The sequence below is a fragment of the Pantherophis guttatus genome, chromosome 2 (assembly GCF_059756535.1).
Source record: "Pantherophis guttatus breed Tessera chromosome 2, ASM5975653v1, whole genome shotgun sequence".
In the NCBI taxonomy this organism is placed as follows: Eukaryota; Metazoa; Chordata; class Lepidosauria; order Squamata; family Colubridae; genus Pantherophis; species Pantherophis guttatus.
Window position 1 is genome coordinate 67,240,846 of NC_142064.1, and position 13,821 is coordinate 67,254,666.

General features: G+C 38.1%; 1 protein-coding gene across 2 annotated transcripts in view; it reads right to left on the reverse strand.

Moving 5' to 3' along the window:
- Window positions 1–13,821, reverse strand: part of PCSK5 (proprotein convertase subtilisin/kexin type 5) — a 199,499-nt gene continuing 185,678 nt past the window's right edge. For both annotated transcript variants that reach the window (XM_034410214.3, XM_034410213.3), the window contains 7 exons: window positions 10,347–10,583; window positions 6,623–6,853; window positions 5,492–5,666; window positions 4,902–5,119; window positions 3,989–4,089; window positions 2,468–2,654; window positions 1–978 (listed from right to left, as the gene is read on the reverse strand). In XM_034410214.3, the coding sequence (XP_034266105.2) occupies window positions 563–978; window positions 2,468–2,654; window positions 3,989–4,089; window positions 4,902–5,119; window positions 5,492–5,666; window positions 6,623–6,853; window positions 10,347–10,583 (1,565 nt within the window). In that variant the 3' untranslated portion in view covers window positions 1–562. The remainder of the gene's footprint in view (window positions 979–2,467; window positions 2,655–3,988; window positions 4,090–4,901; window positions 5,120–5,491; window positions 5,667–6,622; window positions 6,854–10,346; window positions 10,584–13,821) is intronic.

The window sequence follows — 13,821 nt, forward strand, 5'->3', positions numbered from 1 at the left end:
TAATAGGCAGCTTTTGCTTTTTATTACATTCAGTTGTTCATATTCATGGTTAGGCTGTTGCATTTATTCATTTTTCAGATCTACATAGTCTGAACCCATATTCCTTGTTTCATCACTGTACTGGTAGGCGACACAAGAGGAAGTTAAAACAGAGCCCTGCATCAATGGTGCTATTTTGTCCAATGTTTGAAAAGTGGTGGGCAATTTAATTCAAGAAATTTCAATTTTATTAGAAATGTTTTGTCTCAGACAAGTGCTTCATGATTTGAATGATATAATTTTAATATAAAAACACAGGAAGAAACATACTTGAAACATGAATGAGTGAATACAACCATTTACTAAAAGTGGTAGCCTACCATGGTTTGTATATGATGGAGGATGATTGCTTTGTTCAACCAAATAGTGAGGAAACATAATACCACAGTATTTTCAGATATGTCTAAGTGGTTATTTTTATCATTTAGGTGAGATTCTGAACTTGTACTAAATTTACATACATCTTCTGGTAACTTATTCAGCAAAGCATTACAACTGCAATGACACTTGTACAAACACCAGGTTATCTAAAGGAGTAACTTTCATCATCATATTCCAGTTCATCTATGTCATCATCTTCCAGAAGTCCATATTTAAATTTACGATAGACAGTGCCATCATGGCTCATATAGACAATATCGTTGTCATCTTCATCGTCGTCGTCATCATCATCCCGATCCTTGTATTCATTCACTTGATTTTCTGGGTAGCTGGTGCTCTGGTAGTGATTGTTCCTGAAAGAACTGAGAGCCTTTGCACTGTCTGCCAACTTCTTATATCCAACGTGGTTGACAGACATAGGTCTGGCTCGCAGTCTTCTCCATATGAAAACAGAGGCCCCAATGATGACACTCAACAAAATGAATAAGGCCACTGTCAAAGCCACAGCTTTGCCTCTGATATTTTCTGGCAAATGAGGAATGACCAATATACACACATCTAAAAAAGAATTATAAACAAATGTGTCATATATTAATGGTCATGGGAAAAAAACACATAACCTGTTCTCTACATATTGCATAATATGGCTGAAGATGCCTCACTATCTCTGTGCCGATTTTCTCTCCGATAATTGCCTTCTCCACGTTTCCCTGTCTACATATTGTCAGAGAATTTCCCATAGTGCCCTCTTCTTTTCTTTTATGTACACTGAGAGCATATGCACCAAGACAAATTCCTTGTATGTCCAATCACACTTGGCCAATAAAACATTCTAATTCTAATTCCAATTCCAACTCCTTGTAGTCTGGCAGCATTTTGGAGATTACCATTGCCCTATGATCAGAAGATCTGGCTTTGCCACAAGTCATTTGGAACCACTTTTCTGCCCTGCTGCCACCACCACCACCACAATCATCATTATCACCACTATCAGCAGCAGTAGCAGCAGCAGCCACCCAACGTTGCTCTTATGGGACAGCAGTAATCCTGCTGGCCCTGCGCCATGGTGAGAAGAACATTCTGGTAGCAGTGGTTTTAAGATCAACCTACTTTGTTGATCTTTGTTGATCTTGTTAAACAGGGATGTGGTGGCTCAGTGGCCAAGACACTGAGCTTGTCGATCGAAAGGCCGGCAGTTCAGTGGTTCGAATCCCTAGTGCCGCGTAACAGGGTGAGCTCCCGTTATTTGTCCCAGCTTCTACCAACCTAGCAGTTTGAAAGCATGTAAAAAATGCAAGTAGAAAAATAGGGACCACCTTTGGTGGGAAGGTAACAGTGTTCTGTGCGCCTTTGGCATTGAATCATGACAGCCACATGACCACGGAAATGTCTTTGGACAGCACTGCCTCTTTGGCTTTGAAACAGAGATGAGCACTGCCCCCTAGAGTCGGGAACAACTAGCACATATGTGCGAGGGGAACCTTTACCTTTATCTTTTTACTTTACTTACAATCTTATCCCTGGGAAGTGGAGTTAGCAGCAAGGCAAAGGGTTCTCCACAAAATTTTGCCAAATGAGAAAGTTGTCTATTTATTTAGACATATTTAGACGTAAATATCAACACTAAACTATAAAGTTGGGTGACTGCACATCTAACTTTATGATTATGACTGTTGCATGATCAACCAAATTCTTAGATGGTTTTGGTATTTTTATTTGCCTATCGAGTCCTTCTCAAGACCCAAAATAAGCAGTTGTCGTGGTTTGATGGTCTGAAAGACATCGTCCAGGATGTAAGCTGTTCCAAGTAAATCTGCCTTTTGAAATTGAATGATTTTGTCAATGCTTTCAAGTGGTGCTCTGGTTGTTTTGAGATTGCACCCAAGTTGTCTATTACTACCGTAGTGGTACTATCTTGACTTTCATTGTCTATTGGATATGCTATATGCACGGCCAAACCAAGCCAAAGATAGAGATTATACTCTCTTGAAATCAGATTAGAAAAATTTATTGGAAGAGATATATAAAATAATGATGAGATTATTACCTGACATTACAGTGCAGTTACAACATTCCTTAGTTTCCATCAATTCAGCATCCTTACAGCATGGCACACATCGATATTCGTCAACATATAGTTGTGTGTTAAGATGACATGAAGTGCAGTTGAAGGGACCAGGTCCCTTGCACTGCATACAGGAATCATGACATTTCTCACATTTTGATGATTTTACCTTGCATTCAACAAAGAACAGACAGAAAGGTGAGCTTTGGTTAATATTTTCAGGGGAAATGGACAATGCTACTGCTGAATTAGTATATTGCATAAAGCTATCATAGGATTTATTTGATTTTGTCTTAGCATGTTGCATATATCTGGTCATTGTGAGCTGTAAATTGTAATTTATGGCTTAGTTGAATGTATGAATCAATTATGGCTTAATTTAAAAAAAAACCCAGAGTTTAACAAACATTGTCATAGCACAGGGTTAAAACCCAGCCTAGCTAGCTGTGATCCCAAAAAATATGCAACACTAGGTATCTTTGTGTGCATAAAGTCCTTCCTATTTTTTTAAAAAAACAGCCTTATAGTAGGAAAAAAGGATGACAAACACCATCTCCATCGCCAGCTATCATATTACAATCTATTAAAGTCTGTGCAGCTATGACTCTTATGCATGAAGTGTCACAGGGTTGTAGTCATGGAGAAAATTGGTGGTGGAAGAAGTATTGTATGCATTTGCTACCTTGAGTTATTTATAAAAATAATGAAGGCAGGATATAAATAAACTAAGTTGAGATAAAAGAGACTGGCCCAAAGTCACCCAGCGGCTTTCAGATCTAAGGCAGGACTAGAATTCATCGTCTCCTGGTTTCCAGCCTTAACCACTAAACTAAAACCTGGATCTTAATTCTATGCTTAACTCACAGGGATACTCACAGAAATGTGAGCACATATTTCTGTGTCAAATGTTCCCTGCTTTTTTGGGATATTTTCCCCACTTAAAAGGAGTCTTACAATATTGACTAACGGTTGCAATTATTCTCAAAGTGACATATGAAAATGTATTTAAGACACAAATTGCTCTGTTTTCCTAATAATAAAGACCCTAACACCTGAAAATAGGAACACAATGCCATTTTGTTCAATGATGCAGTTTTTCCAGAAACTTATAGCTGTTTGGAATAGTATAATTAATTTTGTCAGAAGGAGCTAAAAGATGTTGTCTGCTCAAACAACTGTAGAAATATGCAGACATATTTCTACAGTCCTATTATTAACTTTGTGCTAAAGATGGAGAAAGATACCTATGAAAGCAGAAAAGTTGAATGGTCTTCATACTACATGGCAACAATATTTAGAAGCTACATTATACCTCTTCTTAAATCTAATTTCAATTTCTCAGTTCATCATTTTATATATTAAGAAGCAGAAATATGAAGGTTGAAAATAATTCAAAGAATGTAGCATACTTTTTATAATGTTTCAGAATGAATGCTAAAATTCATGTTTATGTAATTGTATTGTCAGTTTTCAATTTTTTAAAAAAATCTGCGTAGAAAGTACCTCTGAGGCTTGATACTCTCCAAGTAAACAGACCGAGTTGCACAATCCAGCTATGAAATGATAACTTGTTACGCAGGTTGTGCATTCAAATTCTCCCTTCCCTTAAAAGGAATAACATCATTAAGAAATACAGTTTGAAGAAAATTGTCTAATTCATACAGTAATTGCTTTCATTTAGCAGCTTTTGACCTTTGCAAATGTGGAATCCTTCTACTCCAAACATGTGTTTGAGACCCTGGACTATGTAAAATTTATGGGGGTTGCAGTCCCACTAGAGTAGGAAAACATTAGTTTGGGGAAGGCTGGAACAGCAATGCTCATCTCTTGGTTGAAAACTCTCCATTTAAGCAAATGGCATTGATCGTTTCAATTCTGAATATGTTGAAAATAATGATGGTAGTATTTAGGATTATGATGCAATGGATTTAAACTGTGATGCAAAAGACAGAGGGTTTATGGAATTGATAGAAGAGAATATTTATAGTCCAGGGTTAAACTGTGGAGTCCTAGGTGTTCCCTGAGCTTGGTGGTTTTCGTGCAGACATTTCATTACCAAACTAGGTAACATCATCAATGCAAATGTCTGCAAGAAAGCCACCAAGTTCAGAGGGTGCCAAAGACCCCACAGTTTAAGGAATTTCAGAATGCTAAATATTTGAAGGGAATCAAGATATGCACAAATAATTATATAGATGATTGACTACTTGGGATTAATCACTAACTGACTAATTGGTGTGTGATTTCATTTATTTCAATATCTACAAGGCAACAAATTCAAATCGTTGTGCTGCATTCTAATTCTATATTCCATTGAGAGAGATTTTTCCTGTTTGTAACGTTATCAAGGAAATTATTTTAAGAATTAAAACAAAGTGTGACTTCAGCCTTTATATGGCTCTGAGCCTGAACTTACCTCTGCAAGTGTGACAAATTGGATGGCACCGTTCACAAGTCTGAGTATCAAGATCTGCATAGTAATATTCAGGGCAGGAAGAGACACATTGGCCAGAAGAGTGCATTAGGAAGAAATTTTCCACACAGGATAAGCATTCTGTAGGTGCCGGTCCCAAACATTTCTGGCAGCTTGTGTGACATCTCTCACAGGCCCTGGTGACACTATTGACATAATACCTGTACCAATAAAATAGTAAAGCCAAGCTGAGTTGAAGTAGAGAACAATTACATTGTAAATAAAGAGATAATTTATTTCAGAGCATTTTGTACTTTATAAATCTATGTTGTTAAGTAATGGGATGGGTTGAGAAGATGGACCTTCTTAGAAGGCAACCAGGCTATTGAATCTGATGTCCATCCTAGTAGGGAGTCCTCCAAATTTAAGAATTGTTTGTATGTAGCTTGCCTGAGCCCTGTCCTTAGCTGATATTTTAACCCCTTTTGGATAGCTATCTGCCAAAGCCTTAATTTCTTTGCTGTTTTTTATCTCTTTCTTTGTGCCATTTTGTTTATCTCTTCTACGATCCTCGTTCCTTTTCAGGTTCTTACCCAGCAGTACAGTTCTGGACACACCGGTCTTCTTGCTTGTACCAGTTTGGAGGGCAGAGAATGCACTGGGTGCTGTGTTTTCCATTGCAGGTTTTACAAGTTCTGTGACAAGGGTGGCAGTGGGAGTCAGTATCTTCATAGTACCCATCAGGACAGGAACTGACACAGGTTGTATCTAAGGCAAAATAGCAAAAGACAACCTAATGTTTGGGATGACGAAGATTTAATACAATCTGTAGTAGGGACATGGGGAAATTCAACCAAGCAACTTTTCTACATTTGATCATCTGCTCTTCTGAATGTGAATAATAGGATTAGTTAAAAGGAGCAATACTTTAATTCTCTAAAATATTCTACCCCCAGGACCTTTGTAGGATGAAATCTAGCATTGTGCAAGTGAACATCACACCAAGTAATCCCCTTCTCTGTAGCAGATTTTGAGAATGCAGGAGAAGATGTAGAAAGAAGGGTGTTTTTTCATCACATTGTGTCTGGGTTTATACTATTGAGTGTTGCCTTGTTTATTGGTGACTTATTTGTGACTATGTGAATTCATTGTGTGATCGCTAAACTAAATATTATGGTTGGGCATGTTGTATGAACCTGTGAACTGTGCCTATTCAATATGTTACGGAAAGTGTGCTTAGTATGTTGTATAAACATGGCTTATGAACGGAAATTGCTTAGAGACATGGCAATTTACTATTATGCCTTCCCTGAAATTCTGAGATCCTGGATTCACACATTGTGCTAAGCAGTCTTCCTGGGCCTAGAACAAAATTGGCAAATGCTAGATGGAGCATCACAATTGACCCTGTCTCTTGTGAACGTGCACAAAATGTCACCAAAAATACAGAGGGGTTTGCATGGCAACACCCCATATTCTGCATTACTGATCTGATACGGCTGAGTTTAAAGTCCTGATTTTTGCTTAGTATGGCGGGTGAATCCAGTAACTGTAATGTGTAACCCACATTTTATGACTTAATTTTATATGTTTCTCAGCTTTTGTGGCTGTTTAAGACAGCAGAATCAAAATTAACTACTGCTTAGCAAGATGTGTAACCTCAGCTATCAAACAATGGCAGCGGTTCATCTACAGAGATTTAAAAAGACAAGGCAAATACTTACTGAGAAGATGCAAACCACTTGGGCAGCTGAGACACTGAAAGTTGCCTGGTCCTTTGCAATGGAAACAGTCTTTGTGGCAAGGCCTACATGTCCTGTCTTCCCTGTCATAGTACTGATGGGGTGAGCAGTACTGAGGGATTACACAGAGGCCACTGCTGGTCATCAACAGGCCTTCTTCACAGGAAAGGCACTTTGTGCCAGATGAACAAGTTCCGCAGGTCTCATTGCAGGCTAGAAAGTAACAAAGCAAAAAGATGCCACCGTTTATTTTTTTCAATGTTTTGTTCTCAGTGGAGATCTTGCAGGTTCATATTTGCAGAACACAACATATGTGAAATGAATATGCCATTCAAATGAGATTTGTGCCATGTGAGGCCCCGGTTACTGCTGTCATCAACAGGTGAGTGTGAAGCACATTTATTAATAAGCTCTTCCTATGTATTTAGCTTAATGAAAAACACTTTTGAAAATAGAAGTTTTCATAAAAGGTAATCTAATTAACCTTAAACTTCAAAGTTACAGTACATGCTTTTCACAGACTAGCAGCAATATCAACACAAATATTAATCACACTTATGATCTTTACCTATGCTTTTTTGTACCTTTATTCTGAAAGTATTTGATTTGATAACCACATTTTTTAAAAAAGTCTGACTAATCAGATGACCATCAAATATTGTTCTCTGCTGGTCATGAAATCCTGTTACCAAGCACTGCATCTAAAGTGGGGGTCACCAACCTTTCAGACCTCAGGGACCACTAAATTCATAATTTTAAATCCCGCGGTCCACTAATATGATCTGCCTAATGACTGGGTGGGTGTGGCTAGGTGGTCATGTGACTGGGTGGGCATGGCCAACTCCTCACTTCCCCGCCTGCGCTCCTTAGGGCCCCAACAGGAAGTAGTTGTTGGAGCTAAGCAGCCACCACAAGAAAGAGTTGTCAAAACAGCTCAGTTCAAATTGGATCTGACTGAGAAGGAGGCTCAGCAGAAGCACCACACTGTGGATTACGAGCATAGGCTTTCCAAGTAGAGGGAAGACCTGCGGGAGTGCAAGGCCAGGTACTGGCACCTGGAGGCTCAGCGGGTTGAGATGGTCAGCCAGTTCCAGACCATGATGCAGTCCCACTGGAACAAGATCCTCCGGCTCTTCGCCACCAGCAGCACTTCCCTCCAGGCTTCACCCAAAGCCCTGCACCAGGAGGCCAAAGAAGACCCCCAAGTCAGAATTTCTGTCCCTCTCCGACCCACACAAAAAGACCCCAAAGGGGAAGACTCCTGCAGCAACACAAACGTTATTGAACGTATCTGTCCCAGAGCCCGTAGTTTGAGGATTTAGTGCAAAATTAAAAATGCAAATAATTTTTTTGCAGACCACCAAAATTTTCTCGCAGACTACCAGTCATCCACAGACCACCAGTTGGTGACCGCTGATCTAAAGCATATTTATTTCTCTCTGAATTATTATAGGAAGTATGCAGAATCCATCCCACATATATTTTGAAAAATACTTTTGGAATCTGAAAAGGTATTTTATTTTTGAGATTGAAGGGTACATAAAACATTTACTGTATATAAATGTTGATGTAACTTGGAATTCCAACTTGTAGCATGTCATAAGCATCTAATAAAATATAAAGTGGCAGGTAAAGTAGCACTGATCAGCCTGAAGCCTGGGGAATGCAAATATCCACATCAGCACTGAGCAAACCATCTACTTGCTATAAAAAATGTGAAAGTCCCACATTGTTACAAAGATAATAATAATAATAATAATAATAATAATAATAATAATAATAATAATAATTTTATTTCTATACCGCCCTTCTCCCGAAGGACTCAGGGCGGTGTACAGCCTATTTAAAAACACAAGACAAAACAGCAATTAAAATTTAAAATGATTAAATAAATTTGGCTCAATTAAAACCCCAGAAATTTAAAATACCCCAATTTAAAACTATTATGTTGATAGCCCGGCCTGGCGGAACAACAGGGTCTTCAGTGCGCAGCGAAACAGATATAACAAGAGATCTTGGATAGCCCACATTACAGGTTTCTGTAAACCTGGTTTAAGATTAAAGGAATGTACCAGCTAGCCACACCCAATCCAGACTTATGGCGAGAACAAAAGACAAAGCCAGATCAATAACTACTTGAACAGCATGGCACACACAAGAAGAATACACTAGGCAAAAAAAGGACAAAAAAAAAGATGATTTGCATTAAATATGTATGTCCTGATATATATGTACCCGTGCAAAGACAGAAATATTCTGATTTAAATAGAAATGCATCTTCCTTTTGTAGGAAAATTTCTGCCTGGAGAACTTTGGAAGTGTTCAGCTGTAACTTCAAAACTCCTTTCCTTTCTTATAATTCATTATTATTAAATTGAGCAGCTCTTTGAATAAAGGATATCTTCAGGTAGAAAGCAAGCCTATAAAAGGTAGGGAATTGGCTACTCTAACAACTTACATTGCAGGAGTAATTGGGGTTCAAAAGAGCATTTTATTGTTGACTGCAGTTTTCCAATTAACTGACATCCTCCAGCTGTGTTTGGATCTAGAATCTGTGTTCTAGAACAGGGCTCTCCAACCATGGTAACTTTAAGACTTGTGGACTTTTAACTCCCAGAGTTCCTCAGCCAGGTTTGCTGGGTGAGGAACTCTGGGAGTTGAAGTCCACAAGTCTTAAAGTTGCCAAGGTTGGAGATGGAGAGCCCTGTTCTAGAATCTCCAACCTTTGACCAAATTGGCTGGGATTTCTATAAGATTCATTCCCAATACATCTGGAGAATCTCTCAGTGGCTTTCAATATCATTGAACATTGCACCCTTATAAACCCACTGTGGGATTGACTGGGTCTGAGGATTACCTTTTGTTCTGGATGGGTTACACTTTTGCACATGGGGCTGATGGATAACTTGGAAGGGTTTTCCTATAGGAAAATCACTGCAAAGATTGACGGTGGACCAGTTATGTCCTCCTCACATCCCTTACACCTTGGTCATCTTGCATGTGGACCTATTGCAACACTCTCCACATACTCTTGAAGGCCACTTGGAATTTACAGCTGGTCCAAAATGCTGCCCTTTATAACAATCTGCCCCTAAGCATTTAAACAGCTCATTTTCTTTCCTCTCCAAGCAAATCTTAAAAATCTGTCTCTTAACCCAGGTAGGGAAGGGAAGGGATTCTTTGGGATGATTGTGGGTTCTTCCTTATTAACTATTTCTTGATTTATTGTTTATGGAGATTCTCAATCATCCAGGTCATGGTTGTCCCTAAGGTGTTGCTCAAAAGGCAACTGGACTTTCTTGAGTTTTTCCCTGAAAACGTTTTGCTTCTCATCCAAGAAGCTTTATCACGAAATAAAGAGGTTTTTTTTTTTGGGATGAAACATTTTATGTTATACTGAAGTTAAGTTTTGAATAGCACCTTTGGGACATTCTTGATTAACTATTTTTATATTTGGTTTTTATTGTTCACCACTCAAGAGTCATCTGGACTCCAGTAGCTTTATAAATCTGATTTAACCAAACAGGCAAATAAATGTGCTGAAGACTAGTGCATGGCACATTCTTATATTACAGGAGAGGATTAAAAGAACAGGTCTAAAACTTAGAGCTGAGGGATAATTTTAATTTAAATGTCATTTGACTGAAGTGTCTGAATCAAATGGACTTTCTGAATCGGATTACCAGTCGAACTGAAAAAGGAATACCTCTGCAGCTGCTGGTCTCATCTTCAAAGTAAGTGCCATCTGGGCAGTATTCAAAACATCTGCCTTTGAATAATGCATAGGAAGTATCAGGACAGGCAATGCAGTCATCATCTTCTGGACCTTCACATTCGCTGCAGAGCTCATGGCAGGACAGGCAGCGGGCGGACTGAGAGTAAAAGCCAGGGGGACAATTCTGCAAACACTGGTCATTGTGGAGATGGAAGGGAGGAACACATACTTTCAAGGAGAAAAAAAAAGATAGATCCAATCAAGTTAAGCAAAAGAACACAACTGTCTTGTTTTTTATATGATAGGTAAGACATAACTCTCTTTCCTGCTTTGACATATGGTGGGTCTTATATATATATAAGGTGAAACTCGAAAAATTAGAATATCGTGCAAAAGTTCATTTATTTCAGTAATGCAACTTAAAAGGTAAAACTAATATATAGACTCATTACATGCAAAGCGAGATAGTTCAAGCCTTGATTTGTCATAATTTTGATGATTATGGCTTACAGCTCATGAAAACCCCAAATTCACAATCTCAGAAAATTAGAATATTACATGAAATCAATAAAACAAGGATTGTACATAGAACAATATCGGACCTCTGAAAAGTATAAGCATGCATATGTACTCAGTACTTGGTTTGGCCCCCTTTTGCATCAATTACTGCCTCAATGCGGCGTGGCATGGATGCTATCAGCCTGTTGCACTGCTGAGGTGTTATGGAAGACCAGGATGCTTCAATAGCGGCTTCAGTTCTTCTTCATTGTTCGGTCTCATGTCTCTCATCTTTCTCTTGGCAATGCCCCATAGATTCTCTATGGGGTTCAGGTCAGGCGAGTTTGCTGGTCAATCAAGCACAGTAATCCCATGGTCATTGAACCAGGTTTTGGTACTTTTGGCAGTGTGGGCAGGTGCCAAGTCCTGCTGGAAAATGAAGTCAGCATCCCCATAAAGCTCATCTGCAGAAGGAAGCATGAAGTGCTCCAAAATCTCCTGGTAGATGGCTGCGTTGACCCTGGACTTAATGAAGCACAGTGGACCAACACCAGCAGATGACATGGCTCCCCAAATCAACACAGACTGTAGAAACTTCACACTGGACTTCAAGCATCTTGCAGTGTGTGCCTCTCCATTCTTCCTCCAGATTCTGGGTCCTTGGTTTCCAAATGAGATGCAAAAGTTGCTCTCATCAGAAAAGAGGACTTTGGACCACTGAGCAACAGACCAGTTCTTTTTGTCTTTAGCCCAGGTAAAACGCTTCTGACGTTGTTTGTTGTTCAGGAGCAGCTTGACAAGAGGAATACGACATTTGAAGCCCATGTCCAGGATCCGTCTGTGTGTGGTGCTCTTGATGCACTGACTCCAGTCTCAGTCCACTCCTTGTGAAAGTCCCCAACACTTTTGAATGGCCTTTTCCTGACAATCCTCTCCAGGCTGCAGTCATCCCTCCTGCTTGTGCACCTTTTTCTTCCACACTTTTCGCTTCCACATAACTTTCTATTAATGTGCTTTGATACAGCACTTTGGGAACATCCAACTTCTTTTGCAATTACCTTTTGAGGCTTTCCCTCCTTATGGAGGGTGTCAGTTTTCTGCACAACTGTCAGGTCAGCAGTCTTTCCCATGATTGTGATTCCTACTGAACCAGACTGAGAGACCATTTAAAGGCTCAGGAACCCTTTGCAGGTGTTATGGCTTACTTAGCTGATTAGAGTGGGACACTTTGAGCCTAGAATATTGAACCGTTTCACAATATTCTAATTTTCTGAAATTGTGAATTTTCATAAGCTGTAAGCCATCAAAGTTATGACAAATCAAGGCTTGAACGATCTCGCTTTGCATGAAATGAGTCTATCTCATATATTAGTTTCACCTTTTAAGTTGCATTACTGAAATAAATGAACTTTTGCACGATATTCTAATTTTTCGAGTTTCACCTGTACAGTAGATGGGATTTGATGTCGAGTTTCACTTTGTGGAAAAACTCTACTCTTTATCTACTCTAAAAATGGATGGAAGTTATATGGTCTGATTCTGGAACAGTTAACGTTAAATCAGTTACTTTGCAATGATGATTTTAAAGGATTTTCAACAGCTTCAGAAAAAGTTGTCTTAGCCTAACATGTTCTCAGTGGCACTATAATCAACTCAAGCATGCTGGCTCAGTGGTTAGAATGCAGTACTACAGACTACTTCTGCTGACTGCTGGCAATTTGGCAGTTCAAATCTCACCAGGCTCAAGGTTGATTCAGCCTTCCATCCTTCTGAAGTTGGGAAAATGAGGACCCAAATTGTTGGGGACAGTATGCTGAATCTGTAAACCACTTAGAGAGGGCTGTAAAGCACTGTGAAGCGGTACAGAAGTCTAAGTGCTATTGCTATTCAGATGCCCTTTCTATGGAATCTGTTTATGAAATCAAACCAATGTCAAAATGAAAAAAAAAATCTGTATATTTAAATTTGAAATTGCTGGTATTCCTTACTTATAGAATAAAGAATGAGAAAAACTGAGAATGGAACATCATAAAAATGGTGAAGTTTGCTTCTTTGGAGTTAAAGTTAATTGATTAACATATTTTATTCTGAGTTTATTGGATTCCTCAAAGAATGAATTGGAAAGAACAGATTCTAGATTTTACTGTAATAGAAAAATGAAATATGTATATCAATGTATACTATTTAGTCATATCTGGCTTGATGTGGGGAGTTGGAAAAATATTACAAAAATATTAGTAATATTATATATTTATTTGTTTATATGATTTATATAGTGACATCTCATAACAGTGACTCTTGGTGTTACAAAGTTAAAACAACCCTTAACCATTTAAAAATCATGATGCCTGAACTTGCTCGATATAGGGATAAATATTTGCAAGTTAAAAACATGAATGTAATATTGAACTATAATTCCAAAATTATGGAATCCAATCATTTTGAGAAATATTGCTTGTATCAAACATGGGGAATAATTAAGAGATTCATTTGAGAGATTAGAAAAGTACTATTACCCCACATATCATGTTTGAATTCAAGAAATGTGTAATTTATTCATTTTGAAAGAAACTATTTTGCTCACTAATAAAAAAAAATAGCATATTTCCATTTGCCATATATTTAATAATATATTACAAGCAGAAATAAGATTTAATGTAAAGTTTTATATATTGCTGTTAAACAGTTAAATGAATATGCAGTATGTTTAGGTGATTTATATCAATATAGTATATTGTGTTTTATTGCTTTTTTCCTATTTCTTTGTTTTAATTTATTATTTTTTGTCTTTTTGTTTGTCCTGGTGTTATCACTGTGTAACTAATTTATTGGTTGCATATGTGTATACCACTGTTCTTTAATTTTTTCTGGATATTGTTTTTTAAAGTACAATAAAATTATAGAAAAAAAAGAAGATGCATCTCCACCTATACAGATGTGCAAAAACACAGCCTCTCTCCCTTCTTTG